The sequence below is a fragment of the Pituophis catenifer genome, unplaced genomic scaffold (genome assembly GCF_029215685.1).
Source record: "Pituophis catenifer annectens isolate HBS135680 unplaced genomic scaffold, rPitCat1.0.hap2 SCAF_2, whole genome shotgun sequence".
Lineage (NCBI taxonomy): Eukaryota > Metazoa > Chordata > Lepidosauria > Squamata > Colubridae > Pituophis > Pituophis catenifer.
In genome coordinates this window covers 177,247,842-177,264,855 of record NW_027256882.1, presented here as the reverse complement: position 1 = coordinate 177,264,855, position 17,014 = coordinate 177,247,842, and the positions used below count along the sequence as shown (strand labels likewise).

Genomic DNA, 17,014 nt, shown 5'->3' with positions numbered 1-17,014 from the left:
TCCACCACTTCTGCTGGATATTAATAAGTAATGTTGACAGTGAGTACCCTTTGGGTTTCTTTAGCTCAAAAAAACTGAAATGCCTTAGGTAAGGCCCTAGAAGAAAGGATCTCACTGAATGGCTTTCAGAGTATGAAAGAGAAAAGAGCTGGGTGCCACAATTTTTATGCTATCAGCAAAAATCCTCTTAGTACATTTAGACAAGTTGTGATCAGCACAGAGGGTCTGCGTTGCATTACAAGTGTAAGTACACAAAATCAGCACGCTTGTCACAGGGAAAAGCCTCCATCTGGAATAAGAGAAGATGTCATCATTCCAGATGAGCTAGCAAAAATGTACCGCCAGCTCAGTAGGAGCACAACTATTGTTACGTTTTCTTAAACAGAGCTATTCAACCCCTTTGAAAAGCCCAGACTAAACCCCAAAGGACTGCATACACACAATACACTTAACCCAATGGCTGAATTCATCCATTTTTTTTTTTTTGGTGCAATGCATTGAACCATGAACTAACTAACAGAGCTGAATTCACAAAAGTCTCTAAGTCAGTGTTTCTCAATCTTGGCAACATGAAGTCCACCTATCTTCAAGTTGTCAAGGTTGAGAAACAGTGCTCTAAGCTATAAAATATTAACCAGATTTAATATGAATTAAAGAACACAAGTTGTGTGAATGGCCCCATTAGGTTTGTAAGTGATCTTATTAGGTTTGTTACCAGAACAGAGCCAATTTGTACCGGTATCAGTTGTATGCCAATTTTAATTCTCATGGCTTCCTGGGAACAGCAATTTGGGAAAGGTATTAGTAATATGTCTGATGTAGCCCCCTGTCTCCTATTCCTTACAATAATTGGTATTCAGACACTCTGAATCCTTATTAATCAAGGTTCAGAAAAAAGGTCCCCTATTCCCAAATATGAGTGAAATCACAGAATTGTGGCTATATATACAGTGGGTGTGTATCTGTGGGTGTGTATGCCTGTGCACGTCCACACACACACACACACACACACACACACACACACACACACAACTATGAACAGCAAAGGGAAGAATCGTGAAGCCTATTTTAGAAGGTCACTTCTAACTAATATAAGCGACTCATCATCCAGCAACTAAAATTATCAACACTGAACAGTACCATGCAAAGCTCCATTTGTAACATATACACACGCGCACACACTATCCCAAGGGACTATTCTCTTTTGTCAGCACTAGTTAACCTAGTAGTTCTTATGAAATGAAACCACTGCTGGGAAAATATAAACATAACCTGAAAGCCACAGGGATAATGTTACCAAAATCCTTTATAGTACGAAAGAATTCTGCATTGTTAAAAATGCAAACAATGGGGAGAAGTTAAAAATATGTTGTGGAATGCCATGGCAAACCAATCCTTCGTGTTTTGCTACCTTTCTACCCTCCTTCATTATCTTAGGTTACAGTATACTTGTTAGTCACAGCCAACAGTCCTGCTCTTTGCGTGATCGTGCCACATTCTAGTATAGATTTAAGCAGCGAAGCAATCCCAAACACAATGAAACTTGATTGGTGCATTTTTCAATTAATTATGGCTGCCGCGGTGACTAAAACCAAGCAAGTAAGCCAATATAAAACAGCAGCCTTCCATTCTAACAGTTAGACTGCAACATCCATCATTCCCACTGAGCTCTGCCAATGTCTGAAATGAGTGAGGACAATGGGCCTTGAAGGTCACCACATCTGGAGCAGAAGATACCATGCTGTGAAACGCTACACAAGTTAAATGAATAGACCTGACCTGGATTCAATTCCAAATTCAGCCACATACTGTAGGTTCACTGGGTGGCCTTGTGTCTACCTGTCAGTCTAATCTAGGTATGCAACTATTGTGAGGCCTAAATGTGTGGGAATTTCTATTTACTGCAGCATTACCTTCCATGGAAAAAGAACAGGCTAGAAACGTAACAGAAAAGTAGTCACTTCTAAGTGGGAATATGCTATGTTATTCTACTTTTTTACACCTTTCCTTGGCTCTATGGCAGCTGTAACTTTTTCCCAATTAACACATCCAGACGTATAGGCATTCTCATTCACATAATCTTGGCATCCTGGATTGAAAATACCTTTACTGCTTTTCTATTCATGGCTGTAAAAAATGTCCCACTAATCAATAAGAAATAATTTGTTGCCTTGACATGAAACTCAAGACTGCCACCTCATTTTGTGTAATGCGAAAGCTGACCTTGCCAGTGGGTAGCACAAGGGGCTCGAATGGACAATTCCTGTCCATCTCCCTTGCTTTCTCAGTGCTTTTGTTTGATCCACTCATCATGTCACCTTGGACTGGACTGTATTGCACAGAACAAACCCCAAATTGATCCATCTGGCCCAACTTTGCTGCAGCGTTTTTGCTGCCCACCAATTTAAGTTCAAAATCCAATTGATATGTATCTGGGTTGGATTTGTTCTGATATGCAGCCAGATGACGGCTATGGCAAATATAGGTAAGCCTTATGTGAGTATTGCAGGGGAGTATAAAGACTTCTTAGAATTGTGCTTGATTCCTGATGTCTGATATGGACATATCTATACAGTGTTTTTGACAGCAGTAGGCAAGTGGCTTGTCATTGCCTTCCTTTAGATGTGTTACTGATGTGTTCACAATCTAGCCTTCAGCCTGGTATTTATATTAGGCGCCCATTCAAGTGTTAACCAGATCTGCAACATGGAAAAGTCACATTTAAGGATCACAAAATCCTGACATGTACCATGTTCTCCTCAAATTTTCTGTGTTAGTTGCTTACTTGACCCTGCAGAAACAGGTCAATGTCTAGCATCCGGCAAACTGTAATATATAGTTACTGTTTACCAGGGTGACTCATAGTGTTGCAGTCAGCCAGCATATTAGCAGAAATATCCATCAATCTTGGCTCAGTCCTCCTTGTCTTTTATTTTCACTATTCCACTCCTCCTTTTTCCATGCATGGCTATGTTTGTACAACACCCTGAACCATAAACTACCAGCCAAACATATTTTAATGTGATAGGCAAATATCCCACATGGGATTAGTTTATGGTTCAATGCAGCATGCATCTTAGAAAATTGGGGTCACTGAGAAAACCATGCTTAACACCTATCATATGAAGGCAGCCATAATGTTTCTTTCAAATCTAAGCCTTTTGGCAAAAACCATATTTAATTATGTTTCCGGTGTATAGCATGCAATAAGTACTTGATGAATATTTATCACCAACTAATAAATAACCACAGGGACTTGCTTAGGCAGTTGCCAGGACTCAACACTGATTAGAAGGCACAAAAAAATGTATATACACGAATTATAAAGTTGATGAGCAACTTTACCAGTAGCTAAAGTATCTACATTCTGAGACTATAGGAATTTAATTTAACCAAAATATATTTATTTTCATCTCTTATTGCACCCCATCCCAACTAAACTTCCCTTTTCCATTTGTCATACATCTTCCTATTTTTTGCACTGGTTATCACAGTGTGTGTTCAATAAAACCCACAACAAAAAAGTCCTAAACTCAGGTTTACCCAAGGAAGAGTACCAATATCACACAGGCTCTGAAAAGAATGCAGGCAACAGAGATTTGGGAGAGGAGAAGAGTGGGGAAAGATAAGCTAATTTCATGAACTTATAAAAAAGGGGTAAAGATAGCAAAATAATGTTTTCTTTAAAAAATGCAACTGACCTGACAGTTCTTGAATTTTCCCCATCCGACCTGCAAAACAAGGAGACAAAGAAAGTCAGAGTAAAGCTAAAGGTCAGGTTCAGTGAGTGATGGTAGTGGTGTGGACAAACAATGTATTAGCACCTTGGCCGGGTTTGAAAACGACAATTAAGATATGAATAAAAGCAAAGCAAATAAAAGCAGATTGTCCAAAATAATATAGTGGTACTAGCTTGGTTTTAAGTTGAACCAGCTGTTTAATAATATTTTGTTGGGAACAGCTGAGAGGTAGGTAACAATATTTTTGTCTTGTAGCACATCAAAAATGACTCAAAAGAAAAGACTCTTTTTTTGTGAAATCTTTCATATTCCCCAATCCCAAAACAGAAATCTCTTTTGTCAGGGGGGGAAACTGTACTTCCTGCTTTGCTCACTACTTGCAATGTAAATTCCCTGGTGACCTGGAAACACTAAAAAAGCAAAATAAAAGCAAAACATTCTCAGTTGAAAAATCTTTTGAAGGAATCATGCCTTTCCTACCAAAACTAAAAGACATAAGTGAAAAGGAATAACTTCAAAATGTTGTTTCAAAAATAAACGTATAAATGTTTAGCAGACCTTTATTTTATGTCTATGGAGATTCTCAGTCATTCAGGTCATGGTTGTCGCAAAAGTGGTTTTGGGACAACCATGGTTTTCCAAAAGACGACTGGACTTTGTATTTTCCTTGAAGACGTTTCACTTTTCGTCCAAGAAGCTTCTTTGGTTCTTTCGCTTCTTGGACGCTTTGCTTCAAGGGGAAAAAAAACAAAATCCAGTTTGAAAAAACACACCATTATTTTATGTGCTGGGGATAGACAGCCAGTGTTTTGGGCATTTATTAATTATTTTATTTATGTATTTATTTTAACCCTATTTTGATACTTAGCACTAGCTTTTATCAGCATCCTGCTCAAAAGGATAGAAAACCAAGCTGACTATCAGAAACTGGAATTGAAAGGAGGCTGAGGATTACAAAAAGTGGATTCTTAGACATGTGTGCCCCACTCTTGTGGTTCTATGTATGTAAACACTGGACTGCAAAACCAGCTATTTTGTAAGCACATATGCTCCAGTTATTAATAAAAAATGCTCAATCCCAATAAAATTCTATTGCCAAGAATTTTAAGGCCACACCCCCTCATTCCACAGCCTTCTGTCTGGCATCACTCACTTGGGACCAATCAGCTTCTTGTCCTTAACCGATTTCTTGTAACTGCCTGTATCTGACGTGTTTTGATGAAGGAAGTGACAGAAATTATTGCCACGTGGATTTTTGCTATGGATCTAGGAGGTGGGAAAATCAGCACCCAGAAAAAAATAAAATGACACCATTGCACATGACTCCAGTAAATAGCAAGTCTGAAATTTAAAGCTGGGAAAGACTTACCAGAAAATAGCCCTCTCCCCCCAACATTTTTGAATAAAACCTTTTTTTAATATTAACATGATTCACCTATTAAACAAAAGAAGCCTTCTATTTTTAAAGTTTGGATTTTAATAAACTTAAAATAAGCCATATAAGTGCACCATATATCCCTGATATCTTTGCATTAAAAACACTGTAAGAAGGGAATAGGCTTACTTATTATTCCTGCTGAGCAAAAGGGTTACTTACATACTTTTTCCTGGCATTCAAAGAAAGACTAGCAGAGTAACTCTCACTTTGAAAAGAAAGAACATGGATAGTAACTGGAAGGCCTAATGTACACTATCACTGGCGTGGTGGCTGGTGAAGAGTCTCTGATGTCCATATCACCTAAAGGTCTAGAACAGGGGTGTCAAACCTAAGGCCTGGGGGCCGGATCCGGCCGCAGGGTGCTTAGATCTGGCCCACGGAGCTACCCTAGAAACAGCAAACGACAGGCCCATGGTGCCTTTCCCAGTGAAAACGGAGCTCAGGAAGGCCGCTCTGTTTTTGGCTGTGATGGCCTCCTGCTGGCCACTGCCAGCGAAAACGGAGCTCAGGGGCGCATGCAATGGCAGAGGGCAGCAGGTGGCTGTCATGGCTAAAAACGGAGCTTCGGAGTCCGTTTTCGCTGGCAGAGCACTCAGGCCACCACAGACACCCCCGACACAAGTGACGTCAAGTTGGCCATGCCCACCCCCAAGGTCAAACACAACCGTGATGTGGCCCTCAATGAAATCGAGTTTGACATCCCTGGTCTAGAGAACCTCCAAATTACATTTTTCAAAATATTCCTCACTTGTGTACACACTTGGCTTTGGACAATAGTGTGGGAAGTTATGATGAGGTGATTAAGGTAACATCACACAATCGTGACTGAGAACAGAAAATAAAGAAGGTGCATGGAATATCCAAAATGCATTAGTAAATGAATTTTACTAATGCATTTTTCCAGTGGTGGCACTGCCTTCAAAATGGTGGGTGCAACTGGGTGAATAATTCCCTTGCCTTTTAATGTGTGTGCAATGCATGCAACTCACATTGAAAAGGGGGAAGGACTTTGATTGGCCAGTCATGCCCACCATTTTGAAGCCAGTGACTATCACTGAGGATGTTTCTGCCCCTTCCCTCCCCATAGACATTTGCAGTAGCACAAATCTAATATTATGTCCTGTAGAAGGCAGTTACTATGAGACATAATCAGCAGCCTAAAAGAAAGTTTAAGAAACACACTACACTAATTTGGGACACCTCCCTTTTTCTTTCCCTCTAAGCAGGAAGGAAATTAGGAGTGAGTAAGAGGTTTTCTACTGTCTTGTGCCTGGAGACTGTATTCCTCCTTCCCCACTAAATTAGAATTACTAAATTTGGGTTCCTACAAATCTAAAAGAACCTCTAGATGGCAGCAAAGAGATGCAAATGAAACGATCTTTGCTGCTACCTAGTGGACATTTCTGGTAACCCTATCTAACCTAAATTCATCCAAACCAGCACCAGTCATTTTCGCTTAAAATCAGTGAAATTACTGGTTCTTCAGACTCTGCACACAAATAAAAACAACAGCTCACAAAAGCAAGCCTAACTGTGAGATAGGAACAACATATGGGGACTCCCCCAGAAATTATCTTAGGGACTATTTCTATGCAAATGGAAAATTTTTAAAAATGAACCTTCTTGAACAAACTATGCTTATATAATCTTTCAGCACTTCATTTGATATCTCATTATTTGTAAGCTCATCACATACCTAAGTAATTGCTGGGGGGGTGCAGGGGGGAAAATAAGCATTGAGTTATAATTCTACCAGCATTAAGTCAAGCCAAAGGAACAGAGCATGCAACTGGGACAATGCTTTGCTATCAAGCTCACCTTTAGTGAAGGATCAATTAAACATAAGGAAAACAAAGCAAACTATACAACTGTTTTCAACAATGGAGCAACTGATCCAATGAGGACGGGACAAAAAGCAATGAGGTTACACTACAGATGTAGATTTATACTAAGCAGGAGCAAAACCTTCTTAACTAGCCAGAGCTGTTCAGCAATGGATCAAAAAACTCACTTCTCCACCTTGCTCCCTCAAATCCTGCAACAAAAGTCTATTGGAAAGAGCTTCCTAGAAAGAGAAAATGACTGCTAAAATAATTAAAGCATGTAGTCTAGATATGTCCCTTAGGAGCTCAAGATTTAATTTCCTATAGCTTGGAAATTCTCTCAGAGGGGCTTAGTTAGAAATATGCACTAGAATGGTGCTATGTACTACGGAAAAAATAACTGATTTGAGAAAATATCAGGATATTCTAAACAAGGAAGCGTCTGGTTTTGATCTTTCATTACATCAGACAAGGAAAAATTGTATTCTTATAGCAGAATCATGAATGAAGGAAAAATGGTTGGCTTCACACATCATACAAAGCCAGTATAGAGATACAACACTGTGTGAACCAAAATGCAATTAAGCAAACCACCGTTTGTAGTTAACCTCACTGGCATTTAAGGCTGCTTTAGGGCCCAAAAATGGAGGCTAGGAGTTGCATTGAGATTAAACCCAATGTCTTTAAAAGTGTGAAGAGCCTATTAGTTGTTTTCTACATATACATGGATCAAGAATTGATTTCCATGTGAAGGAACCCAAGTCTGACTTTTAAACCAAACACAACCTCAACACTGCCATTTAGAATTAAGCTAGTCTTAGGACTTAATCTGCTCATTGGGTCAAGACCTACATATCCAGAGCTTATCCAAGTTCTTAAAATATCAGAGGATATTTACATTTAGTTGTAGGCTAGTTTAAAAAATCATACCAAACCTCTCAAAAATGTGAGCTAATTTAGCCATGAGCAAAACCAAGCTGTGGTTCAGAAGAAGTTTATTTTGAAAGCTTTTTTAGTGCCAGGGCTGTGAGAATGAGGTTTAACTTCCAACAGAGAAATCTCTCTGCATAAATCTGCCTTTATATGGCTGGGGCTCTGGAAAACATCTTTCATAACGTTAGGGGTTTTTGAGGGAAGCGTGATAGTCACCTAGACCCATTTTAGAAAGTGAGTAATATATTCGACACGTCTTCAGCTAAACATATATGCCTAAGAAATTTGTGCTCTCACCATCTCAGCTATCTCAAAAGGCACCATTCCCTAAAAACGGGAAACCAAATACCATCCTCCGCTGAGACTTATCAAAGACATTTAAAGTGAGGAAAATTATCTGAAAATCCCTCCTCCAGAAAGGAGGGAGGATTTGGGTGGATCAGGGGCCACGTGTTTACAAAAGCTGCCTCAACTCTCTTGGGAACGCAGCTAGACAATGTGTGTCTTACACAGCCAGCCAGCACAACTGAGCAAGTGAAAAATCATTTCGCCCCAGCCTAAGATGATTACTTTTCCATGGGGCAAGCACACAGAAACAGAAGAGCTGGCAAGCACCAATCAGCCTCTGGGTTTCTCGATGAAAACCCAAACTAGGAAAAAACAAGTCTCCACCTGGTAGCTTGGGGAGGGGGTGGTTATCAGGCCAAAGTCCAAAAAGAAGACAGCAAAAGTTGACGCATGAGTTATTTTTGTCCCACTGCAGGCTTTAACTGTAGATTAGCTTATAGAGCCCGAAACGAACACAAATAAAATGACGTTATCTGTCTTTGATTGCATTTCTCCCCCGTTTTCCTTTCAGTCAAGTCTGATTCTGATCTTTGCCCCATAGAAGCTCCACCGCCAAACAGCAGAAATTAGCCCTGCTTATCAGACCCTTCCTGCCCTTGAAGGTAGGAAAAAGTTTAGCTTTTTTGGAATTTGATAGGATGCTTTTGACATATTTCAATTTGTTTCATGCTATGGTGCAATTCACTGGGATTAAACCAGCTCACTCCAACCTGGTCCCTTCCAAACACATCAAATTGCAGCCTCCATCATTCCAAACCATCAGAGGTCAATAACCATCACAAATGGAACACACCAGATGGGGAGCTTTTAGATTGCATGAAAAAATTTTTTAAAAAAAACAAAAAACAGAATATGGAATCCTAAAGGCAACTTTGAATTTACTATGTCAAGCTATCCCCAGGGGTGGCTCACCCCTCATTATTTTTTGCTCTCTGCGTGTGGAACTGACATGTCAGAAGAAGATTTTAGTTCAAAAGATCAATGTTGCAATCTTTCTTGGGAATATCCAGATGACAGTTCAGTAACAGGGATTTTGATGGGACCTGAGCCATTCTAGTCTGGGATCAAAAATTCAGTTAACGGAAGCAAGCCTTTACTTTTTTTGTCCTCCACACCTAGACTTCATTTATAGAAGCAGCCCCTGGACAATCATGCCGAGTCTCTGGCCCCAAACGCACTGATTGCAGGAAAGCAGCAGGATGATTTCCTGAGAACAGGTGCTGCTGTGGCAGCAGGAAGCAGTTCTCATTGAACCCCAACTAACTGGCACACGCTCACTATCCTAGAGCATGCTAGCAGCACCATCTGCTGCCAGCTTTCTGCCTCTGAATAAGAGCTGGGCAACCTGTCCACTGACGTGAACTCAACTGCCCCTTCCTGACTTGGTTCATGCCCAACCGGCCTTGCAGTTTGCCCACAGATTTAGGGCCTGATGCCTAAGAAATCGGGTGGAAGGCACATTCTCTTGGATGCTGTAGCACTGCTGCAAAGGGTACATGAGGCTCTGGTCTGTACATCCCTCAAGGGCCATGTTGAGATCCACTCCGCAGGCCAATTTTTCAGCCAGACACTGATCTCTGCTAGGAAATCTTTCAGGGAGAAAATTGACAAAACAAACCAGGGAGGAGGAGAAAATAAGAGACAGCGTGGATCAAGTATAAATCTTCTTAATCAACTTACCTGTGCCCACTTCAAAGAAAACAGCCCTATTGTCCCTCCTCTATGTGTGTGTGTGCGCGCGCATATAAGTGAAGGGTGATTCAATTGAGCTCTTCAGTCTGGCCAGAGCTGATAACATTTGAAACAGCCCCAGGAAGCAAAGATCAGCATTCAGATGTGAATAAACTGGGGTTTCCTGGCAACCTTCCAAACTAAGTCTCAGAGTGGGAGTGACTTCTTTAATTTTTTTTTAAAAAAGAAACTCAGAAAACAATTGCACAGAGCCCACCAGTTGGTGAGCCAGCTGCCTGATCTGAGGCAATGTTTGTTTTTAAAAAAATCACACACTCCCTTAAAAATTACAACTTTAGCTGCCGCTCCTAACGCTGTCAGTCCCAGATCTAGAGCTGCCCGAATTAACCTAGATCTCATTTCAAGTCATGTTGCAATATTTTCAGGATCAGACTCAATAAAGATAATAGAAGTTATAGGTTTAAATATAATTCTCTTTAATCATAATAGGCATTCTATATTCGCTGAATATTCAAGATAGAAGCAAGGAAAATGGGGAGGATGGCTCCTTTTATATACAAGGGGCGGAGCCAGGAATGGGAGTGGTAAAATATGAATACATTAAAGCTCAAGTAATAAGTTAACCCCTGATGTTCCATATATACATTATTTACACATTAGAGAATAAGGCATTTACATCTGACAAATCCCCCTCTAAATGCCGGTTCGTTATACAACACCAGTTACATTCAGATTCAGGACAATATAATACATATAATTTAGAAGTTAAATATTTGTGTTGTTTAGAAGGTAAGGGTTTTGTTAATATGTCAGCTAATTGTTCAGAAGTATCACAATGTATTGCTTTGATGAATCCGTCTTGAGATAGTTGTCTCACGTGCTTAAATTTTATATCAATATGCCTGGACCTTTGTCCAATTGCATCGGATCTAGAAATTTCAATGGCCGCTTTATTATCTTCATGCATAATAAATGGTAAAGTAGGTTTCTTCCAAACATCTGTGATCAAATCATTGAACCATACAAGGTTATTTGCAGCTTTAGACAAGCAAACATATTCTGCTTCTGTGGTAGAGGTGGCTACCAGTTCTTGTTTACCAGTATACCAGTAAACTGGACAATCGTTCAATAGAAAAACATAACCAGAGGTACTCTTTCTGCATGATGTATCACCAGCCCAATCTGCATCAGCATAACAAGTAATTTTTGGTTCTTTGTCATTATTGGGTTCCAATATTAAACAAAAATCTAATGTACTTTTCAGATATCTTAAAATTCTTTTGACAGCTTCCCAATGATACAAGGTTGGTTTGCTAACATATCTTGACAATAAATTGAGAGGTAATGCAATATCTGGCCTAGTCCAATTAGATATATAAAGGAGCGAACCTATAACTGATCTGTAAAATGTGTTGTCTTTAAACTCAGGGGAAGATTCATCATTGTTTCTAAGAAAATCAGTTTGCATAGGTGTGTCACATGTTTTGGCATTATTTAAGTTACATTTGTTTAGGAGTTCAATGATTTTATCTTTTTGAGTAAGTTTGAATCCCCTTTTTGTTTTGTTAATTTGTACACCAAGGTATTTATTCACTCTACCTAGTGATTTCAATGAGAAGTGTTCGTTTAACTTATTTACAAAGATTTCCCTGCTCTCTTTATGCTTTCCAATATATAAAATATCATCCACATAAATTAATACAAATTCAATATGATCATTACTCTTTTTTACAAAGAAACAGTTATCAGCAGTGGTGGCGTTGAAATCCATGGTCTTTAGTACTTTTACCAAACAATCGTACCATCTTTTGCCAGATTGCTTCAATCCGTACAGACTCTTATTTAGTAACCAAATTTCGTTCTTATTAGTGTATTGACTGTGTGGTGCTCTTACATATATTTCCTTATCTAATTTTGCATGTAAGTATGCAGTCTGTATGTCATATTGAAACACGTCTAGATTGAGTGCAGATGCTACTACAAGAGCTGTTTTGACACTCTCTGTTCTCACTGTGGGTGAATATGTGTCAGTATAGTCTTCTGGATATTTTTGTGCATAACCTTGTGCAACTAGTCTGGCCTTGTATAAGGTATTACCTCCTTCTAAATTCTTAATTTTATAAATCCACCTGGTACCTATAATTGTTTTATCCTTAGGTGCGATCGCAGGTGTGAATACATTTAATCCTTGTAAACTTTTCATTTCTTTTTCCATAGCTAGTTCCCATTTTTCTCTTTCTTCACGGGGAAGTTTCAATACTTCCTCATATGTATTAGGTGTTATTTGTTCTCCATCCATATGCATAATATAATCTTTGTATTTATTTGGTATTTGGTTTCTATTATTTCTAATATTTCTTTCAGGTTTGCTATGGTTGTCATGCAAATATCTGGCTTCCTTTTTTGTTAATGTGTCTGTCTTTATTTTATGCTGACTATTTGTCCAAGTTTTGGTTTTGTTCTTACTTTTGTTAATATTTTGATTTTCTGTTGTTCCTTCCTCGCAAGATATATTATCTTTGCTTTTATTAGGAAAAATTTCATTAAGGTGCAACTTAGACCAATTGGCCTGCTCATGAAACACAGCTGTTCTGGATACTATAAATTTGTTATTATTATCGATGAATCTGTACCCTTTGGTTCCAGTTTCGTATCCCATGAATCTTAATCTCCTGGATACGTTTTCTCCCTTTCTCCTCAATTGTTTAGGTATGTGCACGTCTGCAGTAACTCCAAATATGTGCATGTGTGCTAATTTAGGTTTTCTATTGTACATCACCTCATATGGTGTCTTATTCACAATACTGGACCATGTTCTATTTTGAGTGTAATTTGAATAATGTAAGGCTTCTGACCAAAATTGTTTGCCTAAACCAGCATCCTCTAATGTGCATCTAATCATGGTTTGTAGTGTGGAGTTCTTTCTCTCTGCAATCCCATTTTGAAAGGCAGAAAATGGATTGGACGTGAAATGTAGCATCCCTCTATCCTTTAACCATTGGGAGAATTCTTTAGACATGAATTCACATCCCCTATCTGTCATAATTTGTTTTATTCTGATATTATGTTGTGTTTCTATGCGTTTGTAGAATTCCTTAAATTTCTGAAAGGTTTCATCCTTGTGCTTTAATGTGTAAACAAAACCATAGCGACTGTAATCATCCACTATTGTTAGGAAGTAACGTTTTCTATAGGTAATTGATGGAGTTAATGGACCAACTAAGTCCATATGTACCAAATCAAAAATATTGTTAGTTGATCTGTTAGATTTTTTTGGTCTAGGACTGGTTTTTAGTTTGGTGGATTTACATACTGAGCATTCTAAATAATTTTCACAATTTTTTATTTTTACACCTTCTGCGTGTTCAGTCATTTTTTGTACTACAGGAAAGCTAGCATGTCCTAACTTCCTATGTAAGATATGAGCACACTCATCATGAATTGGTTTACCTATTTTTGGTTTCTTCTCATTGTGTGTATTTTTGTTATCATGAGTTAATTTACATTCATCATTGTCACTGTTACTGACATTTTCATCATCTGCTTCAATACAATCTTCCATATTTGAATCAATGTTATGTAACCATCTTTCTTTGGTTATCAGATAGGGTAGACCCCCTTTTATCATCACAGTGCCTACATTTGTTTTGTTCTTTTCTATAGTTGCTTTCCCCTTTGAGAAAACTATATTGATGTCAGATTCTCTGCTTAGTTTTATAGCACTTAGTATGTTGTGAGGTATTTCTGGGATTAATAATACCCCCTCTATTTTCCCTAAACCAGGCAAGGTCACATTTCCTCTGCCTAATACTTGAACCTTTTCTTGATTAGCTACCTTTATCACAAACTTATCTTCTGTAAATGAAGATAATATACTTTTGTTATTAGTGGTGTGATTTGTTGCACCAGAATCAATAAGCCAATTATTGTTCTCATCTTGTTGTGTTTTGGTGCTGTCTTGTTTATTTAGCCCATTTAGTGACCCAGATTTTCTCTCTTTTGAATTTTCTCTACCCCCTCTACTTTCTCTGTAGTTTGGTGGACTTCTATATTTGTGTCTATCTGTGGAAGATTGTCTGTAATTGTATTTGCTCCTATATTCTGGCCTATGTCTCTCCCTTGGGACTTTGGGACAGTCTCTTCTACTGTGTTCCCTGGATCCACAATTGTGGCATCTAAAGGCTTCATTATATTTATCTTGAAAGACTACTTTCCTAAAAGATTTGTGTTCTGTTTGATTACTGGAACGATTTTTTCTTGAATTGTCTTCTGCTATCAATTTGTTAGATAGACTTTCTATTGATAAATATCCCAAATTAATGGTATCTAAGTGTGACATAAAGCTATCCCATGATGGATCAAGTGAATTGATAATAACACTTTTCATAGTTTGATCTGAAATCACTTCCCCCCTCAATTGCAGCTCAGCTCTTATTTTGTTTAGATTTATCAAATGTTCACTTATAGAAACCCCTGGTTTCACTCTAGAAGAAAAGAAATCCTTAGACATTCTTGTGGTTGTGGCTACGCTATCGCTGTGAAATAGATTAAACATGCATTGAATTATTTCTGATACAGTTAGGTTTGGTTTGATGCTATGATACATTGCAGGAGACACGCTAGAAATTATTATGAAAAATGCTCTATGATGTAAACAGTCTATTTTTAAAGTCCAAGGTCTTCTTGGAGGACTAGTTATAAAGAATAGTAAATTTTCTTTCATAAAAATAACCTGAAGCTGTTGGTACCACTCTTGTAAATTAATGCCATCAACTCTAAGTTTTGGGAAGTCACTGGGTAAGTTCCCCACATTATTTTGTCCATTACTTACAACCTGAGGCAGTCCGTGGTCTCTCAAGTGCAGGAAATTACAGAACGGCATTGGGATGCTTGTAACGAGTCTGCGCGGTTCTCTGGCCAGTTCAAGTCTTTCGGGGCCGTCTACGTAGTTTTGCACATGCGCGTTGCTCATTTCTTCTTTGGCGCCGTTGTGGAAGGTTCTCTCCATTTCAGCTCTCTCGATCCGCTCCTCTTCAGATGAGTCGGTCTCTGGCTCGGTTTTTGGGGCTTTGGTGATGGCGGCGGTTCTTCTCTTTCTCTTGTGTGTGCTGGCACTCGATTCTGTCTGCGGTGTAGGACGGAATCGGCATGGCTCTCTGGGCTCGGGTGTCGTCGTTTTCGAAGTCAGGATGGGAGCGTGCAGGTCTTGAGTTGTTGGTTTGATTGCTTGCTTCTTCGTTGATGTCTTAGAAATTTTCAATCTTGGCCCAAAAGCAGCAAAAAGTGTTTTCATTGCTGACTCTACTTGAGACTTTGTTAAATCGTCTTCACTTTCTGATTTTGGTTCATCTGAAGAGTTTGAGACTTCTTTTTCACTTTCTTCGTCTGATAGTGTTTTTCGCGCCAGAAATTTTGAACTGAGCGTTTTGATTGGCTCTGCTTCACTCTCTTTTGAAGTTCGTTGAAACCAAGATGGCTGCCGTTCAAAATTTCGCGCGGGGTCACATCTTTTCTTTTTTACAACTATTTTCTCAGTAGTCATTTCACTCACAGTTTTTTGATCTTTGGGTTTTTCTTTAATGACGTTTTTCTCTCTCGCTGCTCCGATGTTCCTCAGCATCTCCTGGAGGTCCGCGATGAGGCTTTCATCATTCTTTTGGCTTTTTAGTATTTTTAATATTTCTGACCTGAGTTCGTTATTTTCTATCTCGATTTCTTCCTGGTCGTTATTTTCACTCATCAGTTCTTCTTCTTCAGTGGTGTATTCTTCGGATTCTCTCGAAATCGCATTAGTGGATTCGTTGATCATCTCTTGATCAGTTTCTATTTCTTTGCTGTAGGCCCTGGTGTTGGGCCTATCTTTCTTGGACATTTTTAATTACTTATTGAGTCAATTAACCATCCTCTGCTACCAGCTTGTTGCAATATTTTCAGGATCAGACTCAATAAAGATAATAGAAGTTATAGGTTTAAATATAATTCTCTTTAATCATAATAGGCATTCTATATTCGCTGAATATTCAAGATAGAAGCAAGGAAAATGGGGAGGATGGCTCCTTTTATATACAAGGGGCGGAGCCAGGAATGGGAGTGGTAAAATATGAATACATTAAAGCTCAAGTAATAAGTTAACCCCTGATGTTCCATATATACATTATTTACACATTAGAGAATAAGGCATTTACATCTGACAAGTCATTTGCCATAATTAATTGGTCTTTTCCTTGATGTAAACCTGGATTGTAGCCAGCAATTCCTAAAGGATAAATTCCCCTAGGCTTATGTGTCTTAATCCATCTTGCCTCTTGCCTCTAAAATTTAGGCTAAATCAAGGTTAGTTTAATACTCAGGCCAGGAAGGCCGCAACTTAACATTTTTCTCCCGGAATGCTTGAAGCCATAGAAGGGGGCAGTCAGGGTCAAAGTGATGTGGCCATAGATGATAAAGGAGCATTGAAGCTCCTACTCCTTGGCTCCTACTCTTTGTTGCAACTGTGTACTCATTCCTAAAACAGGGTGTCCTGAGACCCTTCCAAAAGCCCTAAGTAGGGCCCCCAGCGCTATGCCAAACACTCTGATTTTTTTAATGTAACAGAAAGGGGAAGAAATAGCTAGAGAAAGATAATCACATCAACCATATTTAATTAATGACCTTTCATTTATTTAATTAAATTCCCATTACATTGCATCAAAAGTTTTTCTCTTGGCTCCCTTTTCTGAGATACAGGCCAAGTATGACCTTTGATGTGAACAAAGCTGGGCAGCCAAATGATTTCACTCACTTCTCAAGGTTTTAAACACCAAACCACTCAGTTTAGGTGACAGGGGCAGGTGTGGGGGAGGGGGTAAAAAGTTGGCAGCTATGCATTTCAAGCCCTCCCCCTTTTTACATGCAGCACACATGTAACACACTGCAAAATGGGAGGGGCTTCAATCATGGTCTGTAAAGGAACACAGCTGTTGGACATGTGGAAGGAATGAACAAGCCACTGAGAAAAGATAACTTGGTCCTGAGAAAGAGAAAAAACATGCAAAATTATC

The 17,014-nt window shown here is 38.9% G+C and overlaps 1 protein-coding gene across 2 annotated transcripts in view; it reads right to left on the bottom strand.

Annotated features, from left to right (window-relative positions):
- The window catches only part of IQSEC2 (IQ motif and Sec7 domain ArfGEF 2), a 157,204-nt gene that overhangs the window by 128,085 nt on the left and 12,105 nt on the right, over positions 1-17,014 (bottom strand). For both annotated transcript variants that reach the window (XM_070938181.1, XM_070938182.1), the window contains exon 2: positions 3,702-3,731. In XM_070938181.1, the coding sequence (XP_070794282.1) occupies positions 3,702-3,731 (30 nt within the window). The remainder of the gene's footprint in view (positions 1-3,701; positions 3,732-17,014) is intronic.